Consider the following 23,254-nt stretch of genomic DNA (forward strand, 5'->3'; position numbering starts at 1 on the left):
TGGCAAGGCCCAATAAACATCAGTCTGGAAGAGTAAGCTATCGATTTTACATAGTTCAGCACACACTCTTCCCACTTTTAGGTTCCCAGTAAACCTTTGCACTGATGTTCTAAGAACAAGAGGCTCTACAGTTTGTGACATTTTACCATCCCTGTCCAAGTTAATTGGATCAAACATCACGTCACCACAGAAAGGATCCACGCTGGCTTCGTAGAGGCTTCAGAGATCATTCAAAGTTCATTGACATATGCATTTGACCTTTTTCTAAGCTGCTTTACCCTGCTCTGTGTTGCTTTTTCATTCCCATTGACTTGGAGAAATGGAGGGGGGGGGATGGGGGGGGGGGGGGGGTTGGCAGCTCTGACAGTCACTGGTTAGGACAAACTAACATAGGGCAATGCCTCAGGGCAGAGAAGAGTTCATAGAAATGGTCTTGAGATCCACTTTATATATGAAAGGGCATGGGAGCTGGCACTGGTTTTAAACATAGCAACAGAAATGTAGAGCATAGTTAGTTAGTGGTTCTTCCTCAAACTGGGCCTTGCAGTTAATATCATCACCAGCAGATCTAAAAGCTGCAGCACTGCTCCTTGTATACTGCCATTAGTGTCTCCTCCACCCACTCATTCTTCTTTACTTCTCAGTGGACTGCTAACTGGATAACTGCTAACTGCCTACACTATGTGCCCATTCGTCAGTCACTAGGTTGGTACTCTACAGACAGGACAATGCCTTCATGGAGGTAGAATGGTTGGAGTTTTTTCCAGATGTAGTAAATAATGGTTTTCAACAAACCATGCTGCCTAATTTTTGGCAAGTCACAAGCCATTCTGAGAAGCACAACTGAACTGAGGATTACATTTGGCATTTGTACTCCTACAGGTGATAACATACTAGATTTTGCAGCATACAGGGCTATATTTAAAGCTGACGTTTAATCTGTTTATCATTTTACTTCCCTGGTTCCTTCTTTCTTCACTAATCCACATTCTAATTACATTTTTAAATAGAACATTTCCATTTTCATTACATGCCTTATTTTAGACCCAGTGACATCATCACTTGGTCTCTCTGCCTCTCCAAGCAATGTGGGTAGAACATTGCTGGTAGGAGAGGCCGACAGAGTGTTGTACATAGCAATCTGACTCAGTACTCCTCTCGACAGTAATCAGCCCTGATGCAAGCAGTGGGCAGAATTTCTTGATGGGTGGATGCCAGTCTTCAGGAGTGGGCATTTCTAGGCAGGCTGTACTTATATGTGATACTGAACCACTTAAATCCAATGAATGAAAGGGGTGGGCCAAGGACAGTCAGTCTTAGGAGGGCTAGATGATGCCGTGAGAAGGTCATAACGCACAGTGAAATCAGAGTAAGCAATATCATTACAGAAGAGGAGCCTGTACAACTGTGCAAGACTGAAGATAAGGCTGGAGTTCAGCTTTAAAAAAAAGCACACTCATTTCCACTTTAAAGGGGAATGCTGACTCTGGCCCCCTACTTCAAGTCTATGACCAAGCTTGGACCAGATAGAAACAATGAGGCACTTTTGAGCCACCAGTGACACAGATGCTGATTGGATTACACATGATCCTTCGCCAATGACTGGCATCTGCCCATTTCCTTGAGCTGAACATACTAATTCCTGGCAAGCAGAGAGAAGACGCGCCAGCAAATAAATGGCTGATTTACTAAATTGCAATGAGCTTGCGCCCTCACCAAGTCCTCTGCCTCTCGCTCTCGCTCTGTAGTGTGTTTAAATCGTTCTATGTTTAAATATTCAGCATGAGGCTAATGTGAGCTGATGAACTGAGACTGCAAACATTCCCTTTCAATTGAGACGAAGAGACAGAGCTGTAGCGGATCATGCGAGCTAGGGAGGTGAAAATGATTTATATTTAAGAATCTTGCTGACGACTCCCATTATTGTAAGGTACCTCTTAATTGGCTTGGTGCTTGAATCAGTGATTCAAGAGCGCGCGGCGAAAACAGACACAGCCTTCTACTGTTCCTACCTCTTCTGATGTTCCCATAGCTTGTTCAGCTGCATTCCTAATGCTGGTCTGCTTGTATTTTTCTATTGTATGTATTTGATTTATTATTCTATGTTATTATGTATTATTTTAACTAGACCAAGCGTTCAGAGGAAAAACATCTTTTTAAAGTGTTACTCTACCTTTTGTGACAAAGTGGATACTGTGAGGCATGGCAGTGAAATAAACTTTGCAAACAGCATTCATTATGCATTTTGTTCTGTTGTGCAAATAAAGGATTCTAAAGAACCTGTAGTACCTAATGAGAAATCGGTAAAGCTCAATTGAAGGTACAGAAATAGATACGTAGTCAGACGGATGCTTCACATCCTTTTTTTCCCCCCGTTCCTATAGGCAGTGTGTCTAAATATGACTTGGCTATCTGACAGGCACCAGAGTGACCACACTGCCCAGAGCACTCTGTAACTTAGCAAACTTGGCCAGGTTCACCCCTCTCAACCTCAGCAATACGAGGATGAGGGTAGTAATGGTGATAAAGGTTGCGTTACACCATTGCTTTAAAAGAAACCAATAAAGGTTTTTCAATCTTATAGTAATATAACAATAATATGCTTTACAAATAAGCATTTAATACATGACAAAGGCTTCCCAGAGTACTATGGGTTATCTAAACAGACAAAGCTGAAAATAGCTTGCTTTGTGGCTCCCTTCATCTGACTGAAACCTCAAACTCAGCTGTTTTATAAAGGATGAATCTTCTGTGAGGACTCATTGAGTAAATGGGCTTCTTTCAGGACAAGTGAGAGTGGCACAAAGCTTTGCATGTGTAAAAGGAGACTGGAGCGCCAACTGCTGGCTGGAGACAAGACTACATTATAAATATTAATAAGTAAAAAAAGAAAATCATTTTAAATGTTTTTGTAGACAAAAGCATAATACTTAAAGAAAAAAACATCTACAAAGCCACTATATATTCCTTTTGATAACAATCAAAGGCAAGGGCAACTCCGGAGTATTTTCCTTTCTACCAGTTTTTATAAATAAGCCCCTTTGTGTGGTGTCTGACTAAATGCAAGATAAAAAAATGTAAAGCTGTATGACCCATTGATACGCGGTGCATTGGATGAAAGGGTTAAGAGTGAATATTGATGAGGGAGAGAGAGAGAAATGCCAACATTTCCTTTTTTATTGATGTTGTGTTGCCATAACAACCCAAATATGGCAGATGACACAAACAGAGCTGCTCATCTGGCAGTTCCAGCGAGTGGGGTTCACATCCCAGGCTTCCATATGGACGCTGAGTGTATGGTAATGAGCAGACCATATGGTGAGGGGAATAAATCCTGAACGATTGTGCTGTTACTGCACCAGTGAGCCGATGGGACAGAATCTCAGCAAGAATTCTCTCCAGCAGAGGCCTTCTCCCGTGTGTGTGCATGTAATCTCACGTATGTAGGAGCACGGCTCGCTGCACAGCACACGAGAGACTCTCCGCCACAGACTGTGCTTAACCCAGATCAGCCTTCGGTGCCTTAAGGGCAGCCATACAAAAACTGCTAAATATCCAGCAAACTGTCTGTCACTATTAGATAAGGAAATTTCTTGAAAATGAATGTGTTACCTGCAGTGATAAGCTACAAGATAAAAAAAGAGATGGAAAGATTTGACGATCAAATATTTCAATACAGCCATATTTTACGCAATAGAGTTCAAGTTAATTGGCTATGATTTTCCTGGCACTGACTTAAGATAGAAGACATACCAAGGCTTTGAAGCAGACCTTGAATTATTATTACATAACAAATGGTAGCTGGAAATAATATGCTATTTTAAATTAATATAATGACATGCCAGACTTGCTTGTACCTTTGTCTAGTCCAGATATTCTTAGTTTTTTCTTGTGTAGCAGTGCATTCTGGAGAAGCCCTATGTGTGTGTGCAAACAGAGATAACTTCCTGATTCCTCCCTCTCTCAAAGTTCCTGAAGACTTCTGACACATCAGACATGCTTTGCAGTGCTGTCCAGAGTAAGGCCTCTTTCATACAGGCAGCAGGGTTTAGCGCCCCCCAGTGAATCACTTTTCAGGGGTGGTTGAGTGGTGGTTTGCAGGCATTCAGGAAGCCATAGAGCTTTGCTGAGTCTTGTAATAATCAGCAACATGAAGTTGGTGGATCCAGATTTTGTTTTACTCCAGAATTAAAACACAGGAAAAGTTTTCACACATTTTACTTGCCTCACATATCCATGGAAGCAATGTAAATCATATTAATAGAATGTAGTTTTTATGCAAATCTGCCTTAATTAGTGTAGTACAAATGTGTATTGTGTAGGTACCACCTCTGGTAGGTGTGAATATTGGAAAGATTTGTATTATACAACCAAAACAGGGACAGAAAAACCATTTAATCAGGTATAAAATGTATGTATTGTAAACCTTAATAATAAACTTCTCTTATTTCCTTCCTTTTGGCCGGTTAAATATACCATTGAAAATGTATCATTATATCTATCCAAAAGTCCAACAAATAACTGATCCTGCCAGTAATCTAACGCTGTGTCCTGTGCGTGCCGTAGTGTATCTCAAATAATGTTATCAGGAAGTGTGCTATGGCTACAGAACACCTCTTCCTATGCTATTGAGATAAAGAAAGCTGTTCTGAAGGTCCTAACACACTTCCTGTCCTAGGGTGACAACACTGATCCTTCATAGATACAGTACACTGAGCAAGCGTTGTCACCTTAGACAGGGGTGTCAAACTCAATTTAATTGTGGGCCGCATCAACATTATGGTTGCCCTCAAAGGCATCTGTAAGACTATATATATGTATCTAATATTTATCATAATTGCCTCTGCATTCGATTATCACTGGTTTTAGTAATAACTTAATACTTAGATCTGAAAGTAGAAGTCTAGGAAATGGCCTTGATTTTGACACATGTGCCTTAGGACATCAAAGTGTCTATCTCCAAAGCAGTGAATGTGACTTTTACCAAACATCCTTTGATAGAGATTCAATCACTGCAATTTAAAACACCTGTATCAGGAAGATTTACCTGTTTGATGATTGTCAGATTCTCTGCTATATAAATGCATATAGATTATCTGCTATATACAGTATTCCTCCAAGTCTTTTACTGGCAAGATAACCAGGTGAAAAAAAGAAAAAAAAAAGGCCTACAAAATAAAACTACCCCCACATCGAAGGACTGGTAAACAGCAATATATGACATGTTTGTTCTTGGGATTATATATACTTATAAAAAATAGTCCATACCTAAATTAATGAATGAATGCATAAACAACAACAATGTGCAATGACAACAAATCTAACATCTTGCAGAAAGAATGAAAATACAATAGCGGGGTAGCAGCACGCTGACAAGAACAGTAATTATTATGACTATATTTAAGTATACTATAAATATTAATATTATAAAAACCGTCGTTTCTGATGATTGTCAATTGAATTTTTAATTAGTGTTTTATGCCAACGAAAAAGAAGTATAATATAAAATCCCCAGGTGGTTTATCATGTCTTTATCGCATAAATCAGGAAGTCCCAGGTCTTTTTTTTATTGACAGTGCTAAGTGTCTTATTATTCATCATAGAGTGATGATGATGCCACTCCCCATTGATGGTAGGTGACAACAACTCTAATTAATGACTGCAACGAAATGTGATACACAGAAAGCTCAACAGCCTTACATTAGGCCTATCTCCCAACCTAACGATGGATGCAAGAATCTTGTTGGAATCATTGTGTCACTTGGTGTTTGTGTTGCTCACACTATTTGGAATTCCTGGAAAGCCTCAGTGCTGTTTTATAAATAGCTCAAATGAAAGCAACCGAATACGCTGATAGAAAAACAACATATTTGGCACGAGGACAAAATCTGATTGAAAGATGGCATTTTGTATCATTAGGAGAGGATCTCAAATGTTTCATCATGTCCCCTTTGTTGGGACCTAAACTACAGCTGTACCCAAAACTACATGTAAATATAACAAGGAAGGAAAAATCTTCCACTGGACTGTCACACTGTATTACAGGCCATCTAGTGGATTCTATATTGGAATATATGTTTGTATATATTTTCTTTATACTGTGCCGGTTTTTTAAAATTTATTTAGACAGGTAAATGTGAAATATTGCATATGGATATTTCATATTTAAAATATCCAACCAGTAGGTGTAGCTAAAGGGTAATTGTCACGGGTTTACCAGGCTATCCTTAACTGCTTTGCTGAAAAAGCGTGTTGATTATAGAACTGAAAAACTGAGGCTGCGATTACCACTCTTCTTATTGGCTCTGTTCAGACAGGGTTGTAGGAACATTTAAATAGGCAGAGACAGCCACAATGAAAATATCTACTGCTAGATTGTTTTCTTCAAAAAAAAGTTATGCAAAAACAGTGTTTAAGGCAACTCTGCAAATATTTCATATAAATAATGACACACAATCCAGGACAGCAATTTCTAAACGTTAAAAAAAAAAACACTGAACCATTAACGTTTCTCTTTGTATTCTAGCCAAACAGCGAAATACACAGATGAAATACATGTACAGGAGTTACTTTATTCGTTGAAGGATTTGTAATTTTTGTCCATTCAGTCCTGAGATTTACACAGCCCAGCCAGGTTTGTGACCTGACTTTTTTCTAAAGCAGTTAAAGCTAAGTAAAGTCTGGTGTGGTGGGTGGGCTCTTGCTATAACATGCAAGTATGTATGTACAGCATGCTTGCACATTATGGTACACTTACCTGACAGTCTGACCAATCCTCCAGTGCTCACTGATCTACACTGTCAGTCACCGCTCCGTACACCACCATCACATCCTCCGCTGCTTCTTCCGGGTACCCGTCGTTCTGTGTGATCATTGGGCTGCCTGTGATGATGTAACTCCTGCAATTGCGCACAGGAGTTACATCCTTGGCATCTGGGTCTATTCCTGGCATACTGCAGATGAGATTATAAAACTAATCTCATAAATAAAAGTTAGAAGCAGCCGCTTTTTTCAGCAGAGGAAACCTGCCATGTCTATTCTGCCAAAAAACTCTACTTTCTAGCAGTTTGTTTTTTTTAGGTTTACTTTCACTTAAAGTACTACAGCTAGGTCTCCTCTCCACCCCCAACCTCTGATTGGATAGTAAAAATGCAGCAGCAGACTGATGAGGTCATCTCTGTTCCCTGTTCTCTCCTCCAGTCACCATGTTTCTTGTAATCACATGTGCATAGCAGCACACTTGATTGGCTGCCAGTACTGCCCCTCCCTCTCCCAGTCTGCATGCTAAATGTACAAGAGGCTTATAGTAAACCAAATTCAGTTGCGTTTAAACATATACTTAAATATTTTTTAATGAATGTATAACTGCGTCACTTGCAGTTTTTTTTATATGTGCCCGAAGTTCATCTTTGAATTATTCTTTAACATCTTTTCCCATGTTCATTTACTTTGTTATTGCAATATAAGCCTGGCTCATTTCCTTAGCCCCCATGTCAAGTCTCCATTTCTCCATACCCCTCCTCCTGTCATTCCAAGCTGTGAACATTCACTCTCCGAGTCCAAGAAAAATCTTTGCATTCCAAGTCTCTGTCAGGTAGCCCTCATCCCCCAGCTGTAATGGCATGTAATTGTATTATAATGTATAATTCATAAACCACTCTCTAAAGACCGTAATGCTTTCAATCACGCGTGCACTCAGCCTGACCGAAGATTTGTTTGTACAGCGCTGGGAGGGGAAGGTGGCGGTAAGTAGGTGGGGTGTATAGTATATGACAGAGGGCAGTTCATAAATGTGAGCAGGTGGAGGACTGTAGGCTCGGGGTAGACAGGAATTAACCTCCCCTTTAAAGTAAAGTGACTTGTATGAAGAACACGGAGAAGCGTGTAAAGAAAATGTTGATATTGGCGGCGTTATTTGTGAACTAGGGAAACCATCTGACTTTGCTGCAGCTGCAGCTAATGATATCTGTCACTGATAGACAAGATGAATTCAAGAGCTTAAAGTGGATCTGTCTTCACCAAAGATTAACCAAAGCAGCATTAGTAATGAATAGCAGGCACGATAATGTGCTTTGAGTATGTGGTACCCCTGTAGCACTGAAAACAGGGACACTAGGTGTATGCAAAGACTGACTTTTCAACAAGCACTTAAAGTGGTCACTCTTACTCTGGCCAGGCTAGGGACATTTCAGAGATGCAGAGAGACCACTGCATCCACACAAAGAGTAAGGATCCTTCTATGAAGCTTTCTGGCAGGGGACAGGCTGTGGCTGCTTTCTAAAGGAAACAAACTATAAGATTTTAAAACCTTTTGTTGTAATTTCCCTGGAATGTATTTAGCTGATTTAAAGGGTAATTCCACTTTCCCAGCCCAATTTGAGAAAATGGAATCACCCCCACTAGCCTGCCCCCTCTCCCATCACCCCCACCCCCTTGGTCTTACCTTTTATCGAACAGTCATTCCCCTTTCACAGCTACCGGTGTACGATCTGTACACCGTACACCGTACACAGCACTGCAACCCTGCACTCAGTATTTCAAATTACGCTCACAAATGGCAAGCACTCATTGGTCAGAATAGACACCAGAGCTAGTGTCCCCATTGCAAGATTTCCCATGTATTGCTGCTCTAGTGACAACCCGAAATTCGGTAATTTCTTTTAGTTATAACAGTCAGCAGGAGAAATAGAGAGGGTCACTCTCCATAAAGGGGATACAGGAAGCAATACAAATCTGACAAGTGTTCTAATCCCCCGCCCCCAGTGTATCCAAAATTGAAATAATAAAGTTTTGTCTTCAGTTGCACTTTACGTAGGCGCATATTTTGACAGTCTTTGTTAATTCTCAACCTTTATTTAATCTGCTTTTCTGATACAACACTGCCTCATTTATCAAATATGTCCATAACCAAAATACTTTTTTTTTTCTGTTGTGGGTCAGACAAATGAAGAACGAATATGACCGGTTGTGATTTTTGTCATGAGAACACTTCTTACCTTTGGTAATCTCTCTGGGTCACCCGGATGCCTAGGGATCACTTTCTGAAGCCTCTGAAAGCCGTAGTCAATGGTGGGTTCATTTAGAGCTGAAAGAAAACACAGATACCTTTAAATGTCAGAATATTAAATTCAGATCATTTCATACTTGGGGCATTGTGAAAATGAACCTGTCACTTGGCCCAAACAGGAAGAGCAATGCTGATGCACACTGTGAAATGATAGATAATCCCCTAATCAGAACTCTTTTACGCAAACTGAAATCTGATTGGCTACTGGGAGTTGATGCACTCGTAATGAATGCTTTTCACACTGCCTTATTCAGCAAACTCAATTATGTCATCCTGTTGAGAAGCATTATAGAGGCCATTGAGAAAATAAAGATAAAATTCCTTCAAGTTTAGCTTAATCAGAGTTCTCTGTAATTCGATGCAGCCAGAATCCAAAGACCAACACACAAGCTTGATGGGAGTGTAATTCCTGAAGCCTGTGTTGTGTAATTTTTCCCCCTCTCTCTGCTTTCTGTATCAGAATCAAATTTCCTAAGCAGGTTTGAATGTTATTGGTGGGTGTGAGAGAGGGGTCTTGCAGGGCAGAGGGTATGTTTAGGGATACCTCTCCCACACCACAAACAGCAAAGGGTGAACTGATAGTCTACATCAGTGCTCTGATAAAGAATCAGGGGACCTGAGCAGGTAGGCTGAGTTTCCTGTATGTGTTTCTAGATTTTGTGTTCCGTTTTTACTGGAGTATACCTTTAACCAGCAAGACAGCTAGAGAATTTGAATGCCAATATAGACACCCACCATGTCAGTTTAAAATAAACCTTTACATAAAGCTGAATAAACTCATAAGGTGGAACTCTCTGGTACCTGGAAGAGCCTTCACATATCTTCTCAGCATCCCTAGAGTCCTTAAAATCATGGTGATATGTAAATCTTGACTTCTGCTGGGAAAGTCAAGTGATGCCACCTGCCTCTATCTACTTCTGATTGGTCATCAAGGCCACCATTAGGTACAAGAACCAAGAGGGGGGCAGAAGCATTGAGCAGCTTCTGAGGTCATTCAAGAAGCTACATCATATGGCCAAAAATTGTGGACACCAGACCGTTACACATATACTATACTGTATGGCCAAAAGTATATGGACATTTGACTGTTACACCTGCACCATATGGCCCAAAATATGTGGACATACCTCCAAATTATTGAGTTCAGGTGCTTCCAGTGAAGGGTACTGTTAATGCTGCAGCATACAAAGACATGTTAGAAAACTGTGCACTTCCAACCTTGTGACAACAGTTTGGAGAAGGCACTTTTCTGTTCAAGCATGACTTTTCCCTTGTGCACAAAGACACCGTGTGACGAGCTTGGTGTGGCTGAACTTGAGTGTCCCCACTCACAGAACCATGACCACAACCCAACTCAAACATGTTTTTTTTGGCTGAATGGGCACATATTCCCAAATGCACACTCCAAAATCTTCTCAGAAGAGTGAAGGTTGACAAAGTGTGTGTTTGGGTAGCTTCATATTACTGCCCATGGTTTTGGAATGGGGTGTCCAACAAAATCATATAGGTGCAATGGTCAGGTGTCAAAAAGCGTGTGGTCATTTAGTGTATAAGAAAGTGCATGCAGGTTCTTGGAGATGTCTCATGTATGCTGCAATTTTAGTAGTTTTATGCAGTGATAGGTTTACTTTAAATAGCACACTTGTTTGATGGGAATGTACCTATAGGCTAATCACACATTTTTCTGCAAGGCTCACACATAACCTGTTTAGCCTGTCCCCTCTATCTTTGTTTAGAAAGGATAAGACAATTCTTTAGGATGATGGAAGGAACACTGAACGTATATATTATCACTGCCTTTACTAGAATGTAGAGGGATTTGTGTCACTGGCAGCTGAAGGGATATCATTTGTCTCATTTACTATTAAACATGAATCCAAAGGATTGGCACTCTGTCTCTTTCTTTCTCTCTCTCCCCCTGTGCATTTGTCCATCTATTAAAAAAAAACCACACACAATGAATGTAGCTCTCAGGAATGTAAAAAGGATTATTAGCGCAATTGTGTGAAATTCTAATTGACCCTGCGGTAATGGAAGGTGTCGTTACATCCCTCCCCAGCCTAACTGCCCCCTCTCCGCCGACAGGTAGAGAATCCTCGGGATTTTTTAAAAGGACATTTAAATTGAAAAGAGACTTGAGTGCAAGAACATAATTACACCAATAAAATCCTTTAACTAATCAACGTGAAAATCTAAATGGCGATCAATCATTTCTCCGAAAGGAATAATCCTTAAAGTCTCCTGATTGACAGCTCATACTTTCATATGTGAAAAAAAAAATGTTAAAAAAAAAAGGAAAAAAAAAAAAAAAAAAAAAAAAAAAAAAAAAAGAACATCTTCTGTAAAGTGGCCACAAATCCATTTACGGAATACAATACATTCATAAAGGTGAGTAAAAAGCCAATAATTACTTGTGTGAATACGCAGCCATCAAGTAGTAAAAAACTTGGGAATTTTTTTTTTTTCCTTAAGGACGGGTTTGAAACGCTCAGTGTGGAGTCACATACAAATGAGCTATGCTTTAATTTGCTGTAGACTTAACAATGGGGAATAAGATATCTAGCCTGAGGTTTCCGTAAATGAGAAAGTCTGTGAATTGTATTTCAGAGGATGTCAGACATCAATAGAAGTTATCAGCTGCTGGACAGTTTTGACAGGTTGAAATCGATGAAGTTTAATGCGGCTGATCAATGCTAAGTTGCAAGATCTTACATGGTAGAGGTGGTTGGAAGAATTTCTGACACTGAAGATAAAACCAAAGGGAGGGCTCTACATTAGGCTGACTTGTAGTGAATGATGGCTTGATACTGACCCCATCCTGCTGGCCTCAGCTTGTGTCAGTCCATACTGCACCAAAGCTGTATAAAGCTAGAACTGGTCCTGAACAAACCAGGCAGCATAAAGTGGACCCCCTTTCATTAAAAAATGACCTCAGCATTCACCGATATGAAATCATCTTACATTGATTAGTTAAACACACATATTTTTCTTTTACTTACAATTATTGTTTTTCTACTTCTTGGTTCTCTTGGGCATTGGTGATATAATCAGTGCCCAAGTGTTGCATGCTGGGAAGGTTACATGACAGAGCATTGCTGGGAAATCTCATCTGTAATCTCATGAGATCTCAGGGAAAGGCATTTTCCTCCCCTCAGATGATGTGCATGGTCACATGTCCTAGTCACATGTGCCAGAGTTGCAGGAAGTAAAGGGAGATGGATTAATCTGCCCTTAGTAAAAATGGCCACTGTGAGAAGAATGGGGAGGAAAAGAAAGGCAAGGTATGCAAAGAATAAAAAGCCGGCAATTATCTATAAGTGTCTGTGTGTAGATTGCCATTACTGAACATTTCTAAAGGTGTCTTTGTTGGCATTTCGAAGATATGGGTAAAGTTCCACTTTAAACAGCCTTATCATAGTTAATGCTGTACTCCAGGCAAACAGCTATATACATACATGAAATACATATGTGGGAGCTGTTTTGCCTACCTAAGGATTTGTGTTTCTCTCCATCAACTGTTTCCATTTACACAGCTCTGCCACACAGCACAGCCAGGTGAATGACTCAAAGTTAAAGCTGAACTCTGGGCACAAAAACTTCATATGTATTTCTCAACAGTCACAAAGGATATAAATCCACTATTGTGGGCACTAATGCCTTGCAAACACAGATATTATGATGTAAAAGCTGTGGTGACATCATCACTATGCTGCACATTGCCAATGGGCAGAGCTGGGGGTGGGATGCAGCAGGTCCACCCACTGCATGCTGAGTGCAGAAAACTACACAAAAGGGTGGAGACAAGACCAGTCATCCTGCACAAGGAGAGAGATAGCAGTGATTGGTCTTTAATACAAAAAGCTCCAGAACAGAGGAAACCTTCACGCTGGATTACTGCACAGATCTGGAAGAAATACATAAAGCACACCAAGATTCCAGTAAGAGCACATGGCTCTTGTCATTAGATAATATTTGCTTATGCTGGAGTTCAGCTTTATTGAATACAGTGGTGACCCCCCTCCACCCCAGCCTTCTGAATAGACAAAGAAAGAGCAGCACCAGACTGATCCTGCCTCTCCTTCTCTCAGTCTGAGCTCTGCTGTACAGGGGATTGCCAGAGACTGATACCAACTCAAATTCAGGTACTAACACTAGTTTAATTGAAAACATACATTATACCTTATTAATGAATACATAGCTTCCTTAATTTGTATCTTTTATATCTGCCTGGCGTTCGGCTTCAAAGTGCATGAGAAGTCAAAACATTTTTATGTTTTTCGATTTGGATAGAGGATGGAAGTATTAAAACTCTTGTCAGGTTTTTTAGCTGTCTGTGTCCCCACAAGGGAAATTCACCCTCATTTGGTGTGTGTGGTGGTATGGTGTGACTATGGAAGGACAAGTTCTATTTATACCCAGTGTGTTAAATCACTTGTACAGTCAGCTTGGAGCCTCAGAGTATTGTCATGACTAATACATTGCATTACTCAGTGACCCATTATGCTGATAGTGGAGGGGTAAATCCCCAATAACCTATGCTAAAGATCTCATTCACACCACCCGTGTTGCGGTAGCATGCAATAAATGCATTAAAGTGAGTATAAAAATATGGGCACTACCATTGCTGACTTTTTGTAAAAGGCTGAACTCTATCCTTTCTTTAAAAGACCCCCCTGAGCCCACCATGCATATATAGCTTGTGGCCAGTCTAGGATGTCACAGGTCCTTCCTCTTCTTCTCCAGCACTAGTGGTGGCGGTCCTTGTTCTTGCACTAAACAGCCCTCACATCATTAAATAGTACTCCAAGCCCAGCCTAATGTGATGCTGTCCACTAGAGGATGGGTCCATAACAGCCTGGGCTCAGAGGAAGTGACAATGGACATCACTGGTGACATCTAGTGGTGGAAAGGAATTAGTGAGGGTGACAGGTCCAGACTGAAGGTAAGTTTTGCAGCAAAACTGCTTTTTCTTATCGTTAGTTAAGCTGGACAATTTTACATTGTTTTAAAAATTCTGTTGCAAAGGTAAATGCTCACTATTGTGATAAAGCCAGCTTTACTGCCAAGGTAGTACCTAACCTATTACAAGCATGCAGCTTTTGAAGTCAGAAAACTCCCATCCTGCATACCTTTTCTAGGTCAGAACCTTACTAGGCAGTGAAACCTGTATTGTGTGTATGTATGTATGTATGTATGTATGTATGTATGTATTGTATGTATTGTATGTAGACATCATGCTACCCTGGATACAACATAATTAGGACAGTAGGATAGACCTCCGATAGGGCAATCTAACATTTGTTTTTACAAAAATAAAATAAAAATAAAAATCACATGATATAAGGAACCTTGTACAAAAGGATTTTAAAATTGTAAAGGCCACCAAGCAAAATAAATTAAAGATGATTTCACACTTCCTGAACTATGAAGAGCCTTATGACACCTCTCATCATCCCCGCCAGCCCTTTACCACTACTACAAATGCCCAGCAGTGGTTAGAAGAGGGAAACAATATTAAAAAGAAACTTTTTTGAAAATTCTAAAGCCTGCTGGAGTCCCCTGTAACCCTGTTTCCCTAGGCAGTGGCCCATGAGAGCCTTTTGGTAGATACAGCCCTGAGTAAAAATAGGGTAAAAATGACAGCTCTGGCACCTGCAGTATTAAAAACAAGGTAGTAATGGCAGCTTCCATTATCCTATTCTTACAGGTGGTCTTTAACAGTAACCTGTCACTTCCTGTGGAAGTGTTATATCAGTGCAGGCAGGTCAACAAACTTGAACAGGTTCAAGCTGCACCAGAATAAGCACTGGCCCTGGAAAATGTCACCCTCCGGGGCAGGGCAGGCCAGGGGCCTTGTGTCACACAGATAACGAATGACAGGTCCCCTTTAAGATCATATAGAAATACTGGCAGTACAACTATCCCACAACCTCTGAGAAGTAGAAAAGCAATATGTTTATCCTCGCTGAAACATTAATGGTTAAATAGTACTCGAGGCAACATTATCTGTTTCTCCTGTCATTTTTTTTTATCTCCTCCAAAATACAAATTGTATTTTTCCCCATCGATTGCGGCAGAAGCCACTTTGGGGATTCAGAGAAAACAATCGGAGCCATTAATTCCTTCAAAAACTATAGAAACGATAAAAAAATCTAAACCCATCAGCGGATGATTATGTTGGCGTTTGGTAACTGGAAAATGATGGGAAGAGAAAAAAAAACATTTTTACTCGAAGACAATTGCGGCGTGATGAAAATGGGCTACCTCCTACTGTATCGGAGGAGAAAGTTCTGCAGTTAAGTTTCAGAATGTTCATGAAGTATACACTAGCAGATGAGTGAGCCGAGTACTCCGCTGAAGCCACGGGAGCCTTTGGAGAGATCAGTGAAAATCATTTGGGACCATCTATTTCATAAATCTCCCCGGCATTACAAAATATGAGCCTAGGGAGTATGTGTCTGCTAATGTACTGAGCTCTGCTGGGAGCTGAACAATTCTTCTCTACTTATACATATCTATCTATAGATCTAGTTATCTATTATCTATCTATAGACCTAGTTAGCTACCTATGCATCAATCTATCTATAGAACTAGTTATCTATCTATCATCTATCTATCTATAGACCTAGTTAGCTACCTATGCATCTATCTATCTATCTATCTATCTATCTCTCCATTGTGTGTATCTCTTATCTAATCTATGGAAGTTGTAATCTCACGCCTCCCCCGGTCACACTACCGCCAGTAAATGCTCATCTCCATTCTTTAGATTTATCTATAGAATCACCTTTAAGTCTACATACCACCTCCTGTACCAAACTTCTAAATATCTATCTATCTTATATACTGTAGATCTAGTTATCTATCGATCTGTCTCTATATCTATGGATCTATCTATCTGTAGACTTAGTTATTTGTCTATCTATCTATTTATCTATAGATCTAGTTATCTATCTATCTATCTATCTATCTATCTATCTATCTATCTATCTATCTATCTATCTATCTATCTATCTATCTATCTATCTATTATATATCTATCATGTGTATCTCTTATCTAATCTATGGAAGTTGTAGTCTCATGCCTCCCCCGGTCACACTACTTCCAGTAATTGTTCTCCATTCTTTCAGGGAGTTGTGACAATGCTGCTTATCAGGGACAGGAGTGGAGATGCATGGAGTGTGTGTGATAAACAGGTGTATGTGGCTCGTACCCCGGCGAGCTCTCTGACACTACTTTTATCATCTCGTTTGTGCTCTGAATGAGCTGAGAGCAGCAATTGCCAGAAAACAGGCGGGCGATAAAGAGCATTGATTTAACACATCTTGTTTTCAATCATGCTCCGATTTTCGGAACTGGCGTTTTCTCCTGTTCTCTGCCTCGTTGCTTTTATCTGACGAGCTCAACCCTTCTCGCTGGGAATGAAAAGGTCGCCCAATAAGACATGGTTTGCTGAAACCAGAACGCGCGGCGGGGAAAGTATTTTAGATAAACACTGTCAGGCAGAGAGGGGGTGAATTGCAGCTGTACAATTACTGAGCGACAATACATATTACTCTTTTCTGAGTGGGTAACAAGCTTGTGATGGTTTACTAGCTCCCAGCAAGGCGCGCAGTCACTGAAAGATTATCTACAGAATAAATGTATTTCTGGACCAAATTTCCACTTCTAGAACATGATAGCTTCCCACTACAGCATAACAAAGTGCTCCAAGGCAACATTTGAACATGGCCTCACTACTATCAGGTGTAAAGCAAAAGTTCAGGCAAGTAACTAAATACACAATTAATGTGTATACATGTGATCTGTCTAATCTGCCAATGATTTGTAATTCTTGTGATTCAGACAGGATAGCCAGGCCCAGGACCTCCTCTGTGGTTAGGCTTTACAGCTTGGTCCCGGACACCCGACCCCCACCTTGCTGACTGGACAGTGAAAGAGCAGCAGCAATCTTATGCATCATCCTTGTTCTCTCACCTCCAACATTTGGCAAGTTACACACACTTCCTTATTAAGCAATTAATTTTTTTGGGTTCAGCAATTCAGCTTCCTATGTTAACACTCTGTCCCCAATGTTCTAATTTGACAGTGCTTCGATTTTCAGAACTGGTCACTATCTATCATCACCTTAGCATAATCTCCTTTGTCCAGCGAGTCGGGTGCTGATCCAAGAAGCAGCAATGATAAATCAGGGAATAGCAGAGTGATCCTACAAACTAGCAGAGACATCTGCAACACAAGACAGGCTGAGCAAAATTAGAAATCCTTTGACAAGTAAAAGATTAAACTAATTTATTTTTATCAAGAATTTACCTGTTTGCCTAGAGTTCCACTTTAAACTTCCCAGCATCAGCCAAAAAAAATGACACCCGTTTCTAGAGGCTTCAACACAATGTAACAGGATGAAGGAAGCTTTGAAGTTAGCCTTGCTTTTACTGTATGATCACAGAATAGGGGATCTTATAATACTTTCTGTATTTTTTACATTGGGAAAAAGTAAGAACGTCTTTCAGGTTTTTATTATTGTCAGTGTTGATGCTGCAAACATTTGCCCTCAGTGGTCACCAGAACAGGAAGTGAATAGAGCAGACAATAGGATGGGCAGTGTACGCTACAAGTTTATGTTATCTACGGTACGTAAATATTTACATATAGAGGTTTAGTGCAGGGGGTGGTACGTGCCTCTAAAGGAAATACATTCTACAGATAAATGGAAATACTGGATGGATAGATAGATAGATAGATAGATAGATAGATAGATAGATAGATAGATAGATAGATAGATAGATAAAGAGACGTACAGTATATTTAGAAGTTTGGTACAGGAAGTGGTATGTAGATTTAAAGGAGGTTCTATAGATTCAATAGATCTATAGATAAATATATAACCATAGAGATAGACAGTTGGATAGATGATAGATAGATAGATAGATAGAATAAATAAGGGTTTCATTTTTCTGTCAAGCAAAGATCACAGCACTGTAGAGAATAATAGAACAATGTGGAAATCACTTTAATATTTAAAATCATACAGCCATTGTTCAGCAATCAGCATTGGAAAATCTACACTTTTTTTTTCTATCTCCAGTTCTCTTGTAGAAAGAGAAATGATGACCGTACCCATAGATGATGTAATGTTACATAGCAACACTTGAAAACCTAGCCAAAGCATCTTCATTTCATTACTCGATTTATGCACATCCTAATATTCTTTTCCTAGGAATAGATGGATCAGAAACTGCATTTGGGACTCCAAAGTCTACCATGGTTGTAGAATCTTAAGAAAAGAAGAAGACAACCTATGTTGCTTTTTATTTCACCTTTTAACAGATCACAGAGCTCTTTGGCGGCCTGTTACTATTGATCCCCCCTTCTTCCCCCACCATTAGGTCTGATGTGAACTATGTGTCGCCCTGTCCCCCCTTCCTCCAAGTTAGGTGAAATATAGCATTGGTTCTGGAGTCTGAGTAGCACGAGGAACCATCTTCCCCCATTTCCTGATTGTATTAGCATTGATTTCTGATTCCTGGATCTCGTCTCCCCCCTGTATCAACACACAGAGCAGACACTTAAAAGCTACCTAATCAGAAGTAATGCTTCCGAGGTTTAAAGTGGGAAGCTGACACAATATATTGGGCCTTTGAAAGTGTCTGCGCGCTGGTGAAAATGCACAGCGTCTCAGCCGAGCCAGACACATAATGGAGGGTATAATTCCTCGTCTCTACACCTTGCATAACCCCTCTGCTCTGGCACCAGGCTGGATAAATGGGGAAGTCTGGGTGTCTGCCTATGATGGCCTTGTTTAATAATGGCCTTTAATTAGGATCTTGCTAATCAGGTCCCTTACCTTCTGACAAGCTGCCGTTAAACCATCATCCTCAGGTTTCTTCTAAAAAAACATATGAGCTGCTATTGTGTTTTGATCCACCTCTGCTGAACAGTAAACCTAAATCCACCCTACTTTCCTAGGTGGTTATCACTTCCTGTTTGTTCCTAGGTAATGGGCTGATTTTAGTTTGGTATATTAAAGAGTAGTGGCTAATAGTGGACATGGCTTGCGGAGGGTCCGTGTGAAAAGAAAAATGGTTGGGCCTCCCTTAGACATTTATTGTTATTGCTTCAAGTACGTACATGTACCCTTGCCATGGCACTATGTGGTCAGTCACCTGAGTAGTACCCATGAGCAGAGCAGCCCATATCACTACAGCCCCTTCCAGAGGTCACAGAAATCCAATTCATGTTGTGTAATAAAAGATGTGTTGGCTGTACAAATTGTGCCATCTATGTCATCTTTATGGCAGATTTGCCACCTAACTGTTTTTTTAGCAGCCATTGTTATGATTTAGCTAACCAATGTTATGAATATGAAAGAGATTAACTCCATTGAAGCCCAGATGCTCAGAACAATTTTTGGCAGCTTTATCTGTCACTGTACTTTACTCCATGACAGCATGAGCCATCAGATTTCTTTGTAAACAAAACCATGTTATTACCATATCATAGCTTTTATGGTGACCAAATGACCTGAAACCACACTGCCACTGATAGCAGGGTCACTGAACTTGGAAAACCCAAGTGAGCCTAGTTCTCATGTGTTGTCATGTGGAGCATTCTTGCAGCAGTGGGCCAGTGCTCGTTAATAGGAATATTTGGATTACCGGAGGAATTATGGCTGTTTTTCCCCCCAGAAAAGGTGGAAATCTCACCTTACAGTGATGAACCTCTTTTACAAAATGGCTTCAAGTCTACGTAGATATTCCCAACAGTTCTCAATGAACAGTCCTTAACTAGGAGTGTATGTTCACTACCTATGGCCACCACAGACACGTTGGCTGTGACACTTATGAGTAAAAGGAGATTCAGTATGTTGTCCTTATGAACAGGGCTTTCATAGTGGTGGCCTTCAAGAGACTCTAAACCAGGGGTGGCAAACTCAAATTCATCGGGGGCCGCATCAGCAGTATGGTTACCCTCAAAGGGCCGGTTGTAGAGGACTTGTACGGCTCTCACGGGGGACCCGAACGTCCCGGATCGCCTCTGTAGTCCGGCCGGTCACAATCAGGCAGCGGCGCTGACCTCTAAACAGGCAGATTAGACGGCCGCTTGCAGGGGCCTCCCGGGGTCCTAGCGAGGAGGAAGCAGCCGTCTAACCTACCTGTTTATTGGCCGCCGCTGCCTAATTGTGACTGGCCCGGATCGCATACCAAGGCGATCCGGGTCAGTCGGATCTATTTCAATTGGTGGTCCCTGAATGCAGTGGTGTATTGGGGCTGCCCTAGGCAAGGCAAAACTCGGGCACCCCCACTAAATTTACCCCACCCCTTCCTGTTTAATACTTTTTGGCAACCTTTTTGGGAATGCTCAGCTCCCATACACCATACATCCAGTATGAGACTAGAATTGTGAGTGTAGTTATGTCAGTTTTCCACCCTCATCATACCTTTGCATTGTCAACATACCAGTTACAACAGACTTCCAATTACTTCCTGTCTCATGCCGCTCCGTCCCCGTCTCTTTATCGCAGCCTCGATCCCACTCTGTCTCCGCCCCCTGTCTCATGCAGCTCAGTCCCCGTCTCCTCCCGTCCTCTTATCTCCGCCCCCATCTCCCTCTGTCTCCACCCCCTGCCGCTCCGTCCCCCTTCTCCTCTTGCTCGCTCGCTCGCTCGCCCACCTGTCGACATTAGACAGCTCGGCTGCCTTAATGTTGTGGTGCCTGAACTTTGGCAAAATGAGGTGGCTGCTGTGCGGGCCACATTACAAGGTCCGGCGGGCCGGATTCGGCCCGCGGGCCTTGTGTTTGCCACCCCTGCTCTAAACGTTTCTGGTGTAAGAGTTTCTTGCCCATATCAGATTCTCATTTTCAGGCTCTTAATGGATTGTGGGGAACTAAAGTGGGGAACATGACTGGCTGCAAAAGGTGATAAAGATGGTTTCTTTCAGACACCTCTTAATAGATAAGGACTCCAGCTCAGGCTTCTATGGGAGGGTTAACCTTCTTTGGGTAATATTCAAAATGAGTAATCACTATTTTTAGTATGACTGTAACGCTGAAGACCCAGGGAGCTAATGGCTGTTTTACTATATAATAGTGGCGTGTATAAGAGCAGATTGCAGCCATTTTCTAGCTCGGCATCAGTAGTCTTGGTGCCCATGTCCCTATATCTCTTGACAATGCCGTAGACAGATGTACATGCTGTGACACAGACAACTCTTCAGGCAGTTAGCTGTGTTATCCCTGCCATTTAGCAGAAAGCAGAAGTGAGAAGTGGTAAAACCTTTAATAAACTCAGGGCAGCCACATTCTGCAAGAAAAGGGGGCAGCTGGGAGCCGACAGACAGAGACCAAACGCCAGATTGTAACCGTTTTATTGCTTTCTCTCCTCATAAATTTCACATTTTGGAAGTTAAGTGTAGATTGAGGTTTGTGGCTTGTTTAGAAAAGGAACCAAATTTGTTTTTTTAAGTTTTCAACCTGCGACAAGAAGTAACAGCTGTGCTCTTCACATGGGCTCAAGGCCGGTTTTGATTTGCAGTCGCTACAACCACCATGTAACAGAAATGGACCTCTGAATGCCCAAATAAACTGTAGATTTGCAGGCACAGGCTTTAGGCAGGCAAAAAGGCCAACAGAAGCAGAAAACTAAACTGCCCAGGGAATGCTAAGAAGAAAGAGCGTGTTTTCAGAAACAAGGGACACTATCGTCTAAACAAGAAAAACATAGCAAATGTAAACTATTAATAATACATGCTTAGCTTTCCCAGATTTACACGTCTGGATATTCCAGTGTACTTACTGTCAGTACTACCGTATAAGAACCTGATCAAGTATTTATTTCCAGTGCTCACCAGCTGCATCTAGTGGCCACAATGCGTTATTACAAGAGGGTACTCAAAAATACATTCAACATTCAAATATACAAGAACATTCATTTTCTGCACCCATTCGCACAAAACAAACATTTCAAGAGAATCGCAGGGACACTGGCTCTGCAAATTGTTTATAAATAGACCCCTAAGTATTTCAGAAAAAGTAAAACTGAGAACAGTGGTGAAGGTAAAGAGCTGTTTTTCTGTATTAAAAGTGTTCTGATCAGATAATGCAGAAAAGAGGTGAGCATATTGTTGTGTATTGGATACTTATAATGAGGAGGAGGGGGTGGGCTAGTACAATTATATTTATGAAAGATCATGAAATCCAAGGGTAGGCCCTCTAGTGCCTAAACCTGGACTATTTAGAAGGCCAACAACAAACAAGTAACCCCATCTCCTCTAGGGCTGCCAATACTTTGCCATTATAGCAGTCAGCAATAGCTGAATGCGTTATGTGCATAGTTGTTCAGCTAAAGTGCATAACCTTTACAAAATCTATTTTAAGCCAAAAAGATTGTTCTTTTTTTATTTTGAATCTAGTGGGGAATGGTTAAAACCCCTGTCAGTTTTCTTTCCCATCTATGTCCACTGGAGAGATTTCAGCAATTTCTTCCCGGTGGACACAACAGGAAGTGAGAAGAAATCTCTCTAAAGGAAGGCAAATTCCCTCTTAGTTGTCACCAAATCAAGTGTCCCCACTGGAAGATTTATCCTCTACTTCTGTTTCAGTGACAACTCAAAATTTGGGATTTTCCCTTCTTCATTCGCCAGGACAAAACAGGGCGACCCTCCCTAGCGGGAACTCTTAGACAGCTATAGAAACCTGACAGAGGTTCTAACTCCTTTTCAGTTTTCCAGATGAGTAAACAGTCATAACCTTGACTACCGTGCAGGAGGGTTAAGCTGCTGAACCTGCAAGGCTGTGATGTCTTTCCTATAAAACACTTTTACTGTGTCGTGTTGTAATGCTGGCTGTTCAACTCTGCTTTGACCACGAGCATTCCGCCCTCCACTATGTGATTCAAGGATTTACTTTTGGATAAAGGTGAGAAACTGTTTTAACTAGTATTAGTATTTTACTGAAGCCAGACTTCAGAAAGTGACCTTTTTGACAAGGCCCTCATAGCGTGATGGACACATGTTCCACAAGGCCTCATCCTCAGGGAAATTGCCCTGCACATGCCAGTGGCGTAATTGCCCTCATGTCAAGTCAGGGGGGATGAAAAAGGAGCCTTCCTGTCACAGCAGAAAGGTGACAGTGAGTTTGGCCATAGCTGTCTTAGATCTGTTTCCCATTTCTTGGTCAGAAGCAGA

General features: G+C 41.1%; 1 protein-coding gene across 8 annotated transcripts in view; it reads right to left on the reverse strand.

Annotated features, from left to right (window-relative positions):
* EBF1 (early B-cell factor 1) overlaps positions 1-23,254 on the reverse strand; it is a 329,738-nt gene that overhangs the window by 21,573 nt on the left and 284,911 nt on the right. For all 8 annotated transcript variants that reach the window (XM_018564148.1, XM_018564145.1, XM_018564149.1 and 5 more), the window contains one exon: positions 8,997-9,085. In XM_018564148.1, coding sequence (XP_018419650.1) covers positions 8,997-9,085 — 89 coding nt within the window. The remainder of the gene's footprint in view (positions 1-8,996; positions 9,086-23,254) is intronic.

Source organism: Nanorana parkeri, unplaced genomic scaffold (assembly GCF_000935625.1).
Source record: "Nanorana parkeri isolate BGI_ZX_2015 unplaced genomic scaffold, ASM93562v1 scaffold729, whole genome shotgun sequence".
NCBI lineage: Eukaryota > Metazoa > Chordata > Amphibia > Anura > Dicroglossidae > Nanorana > Nanorana parkeri.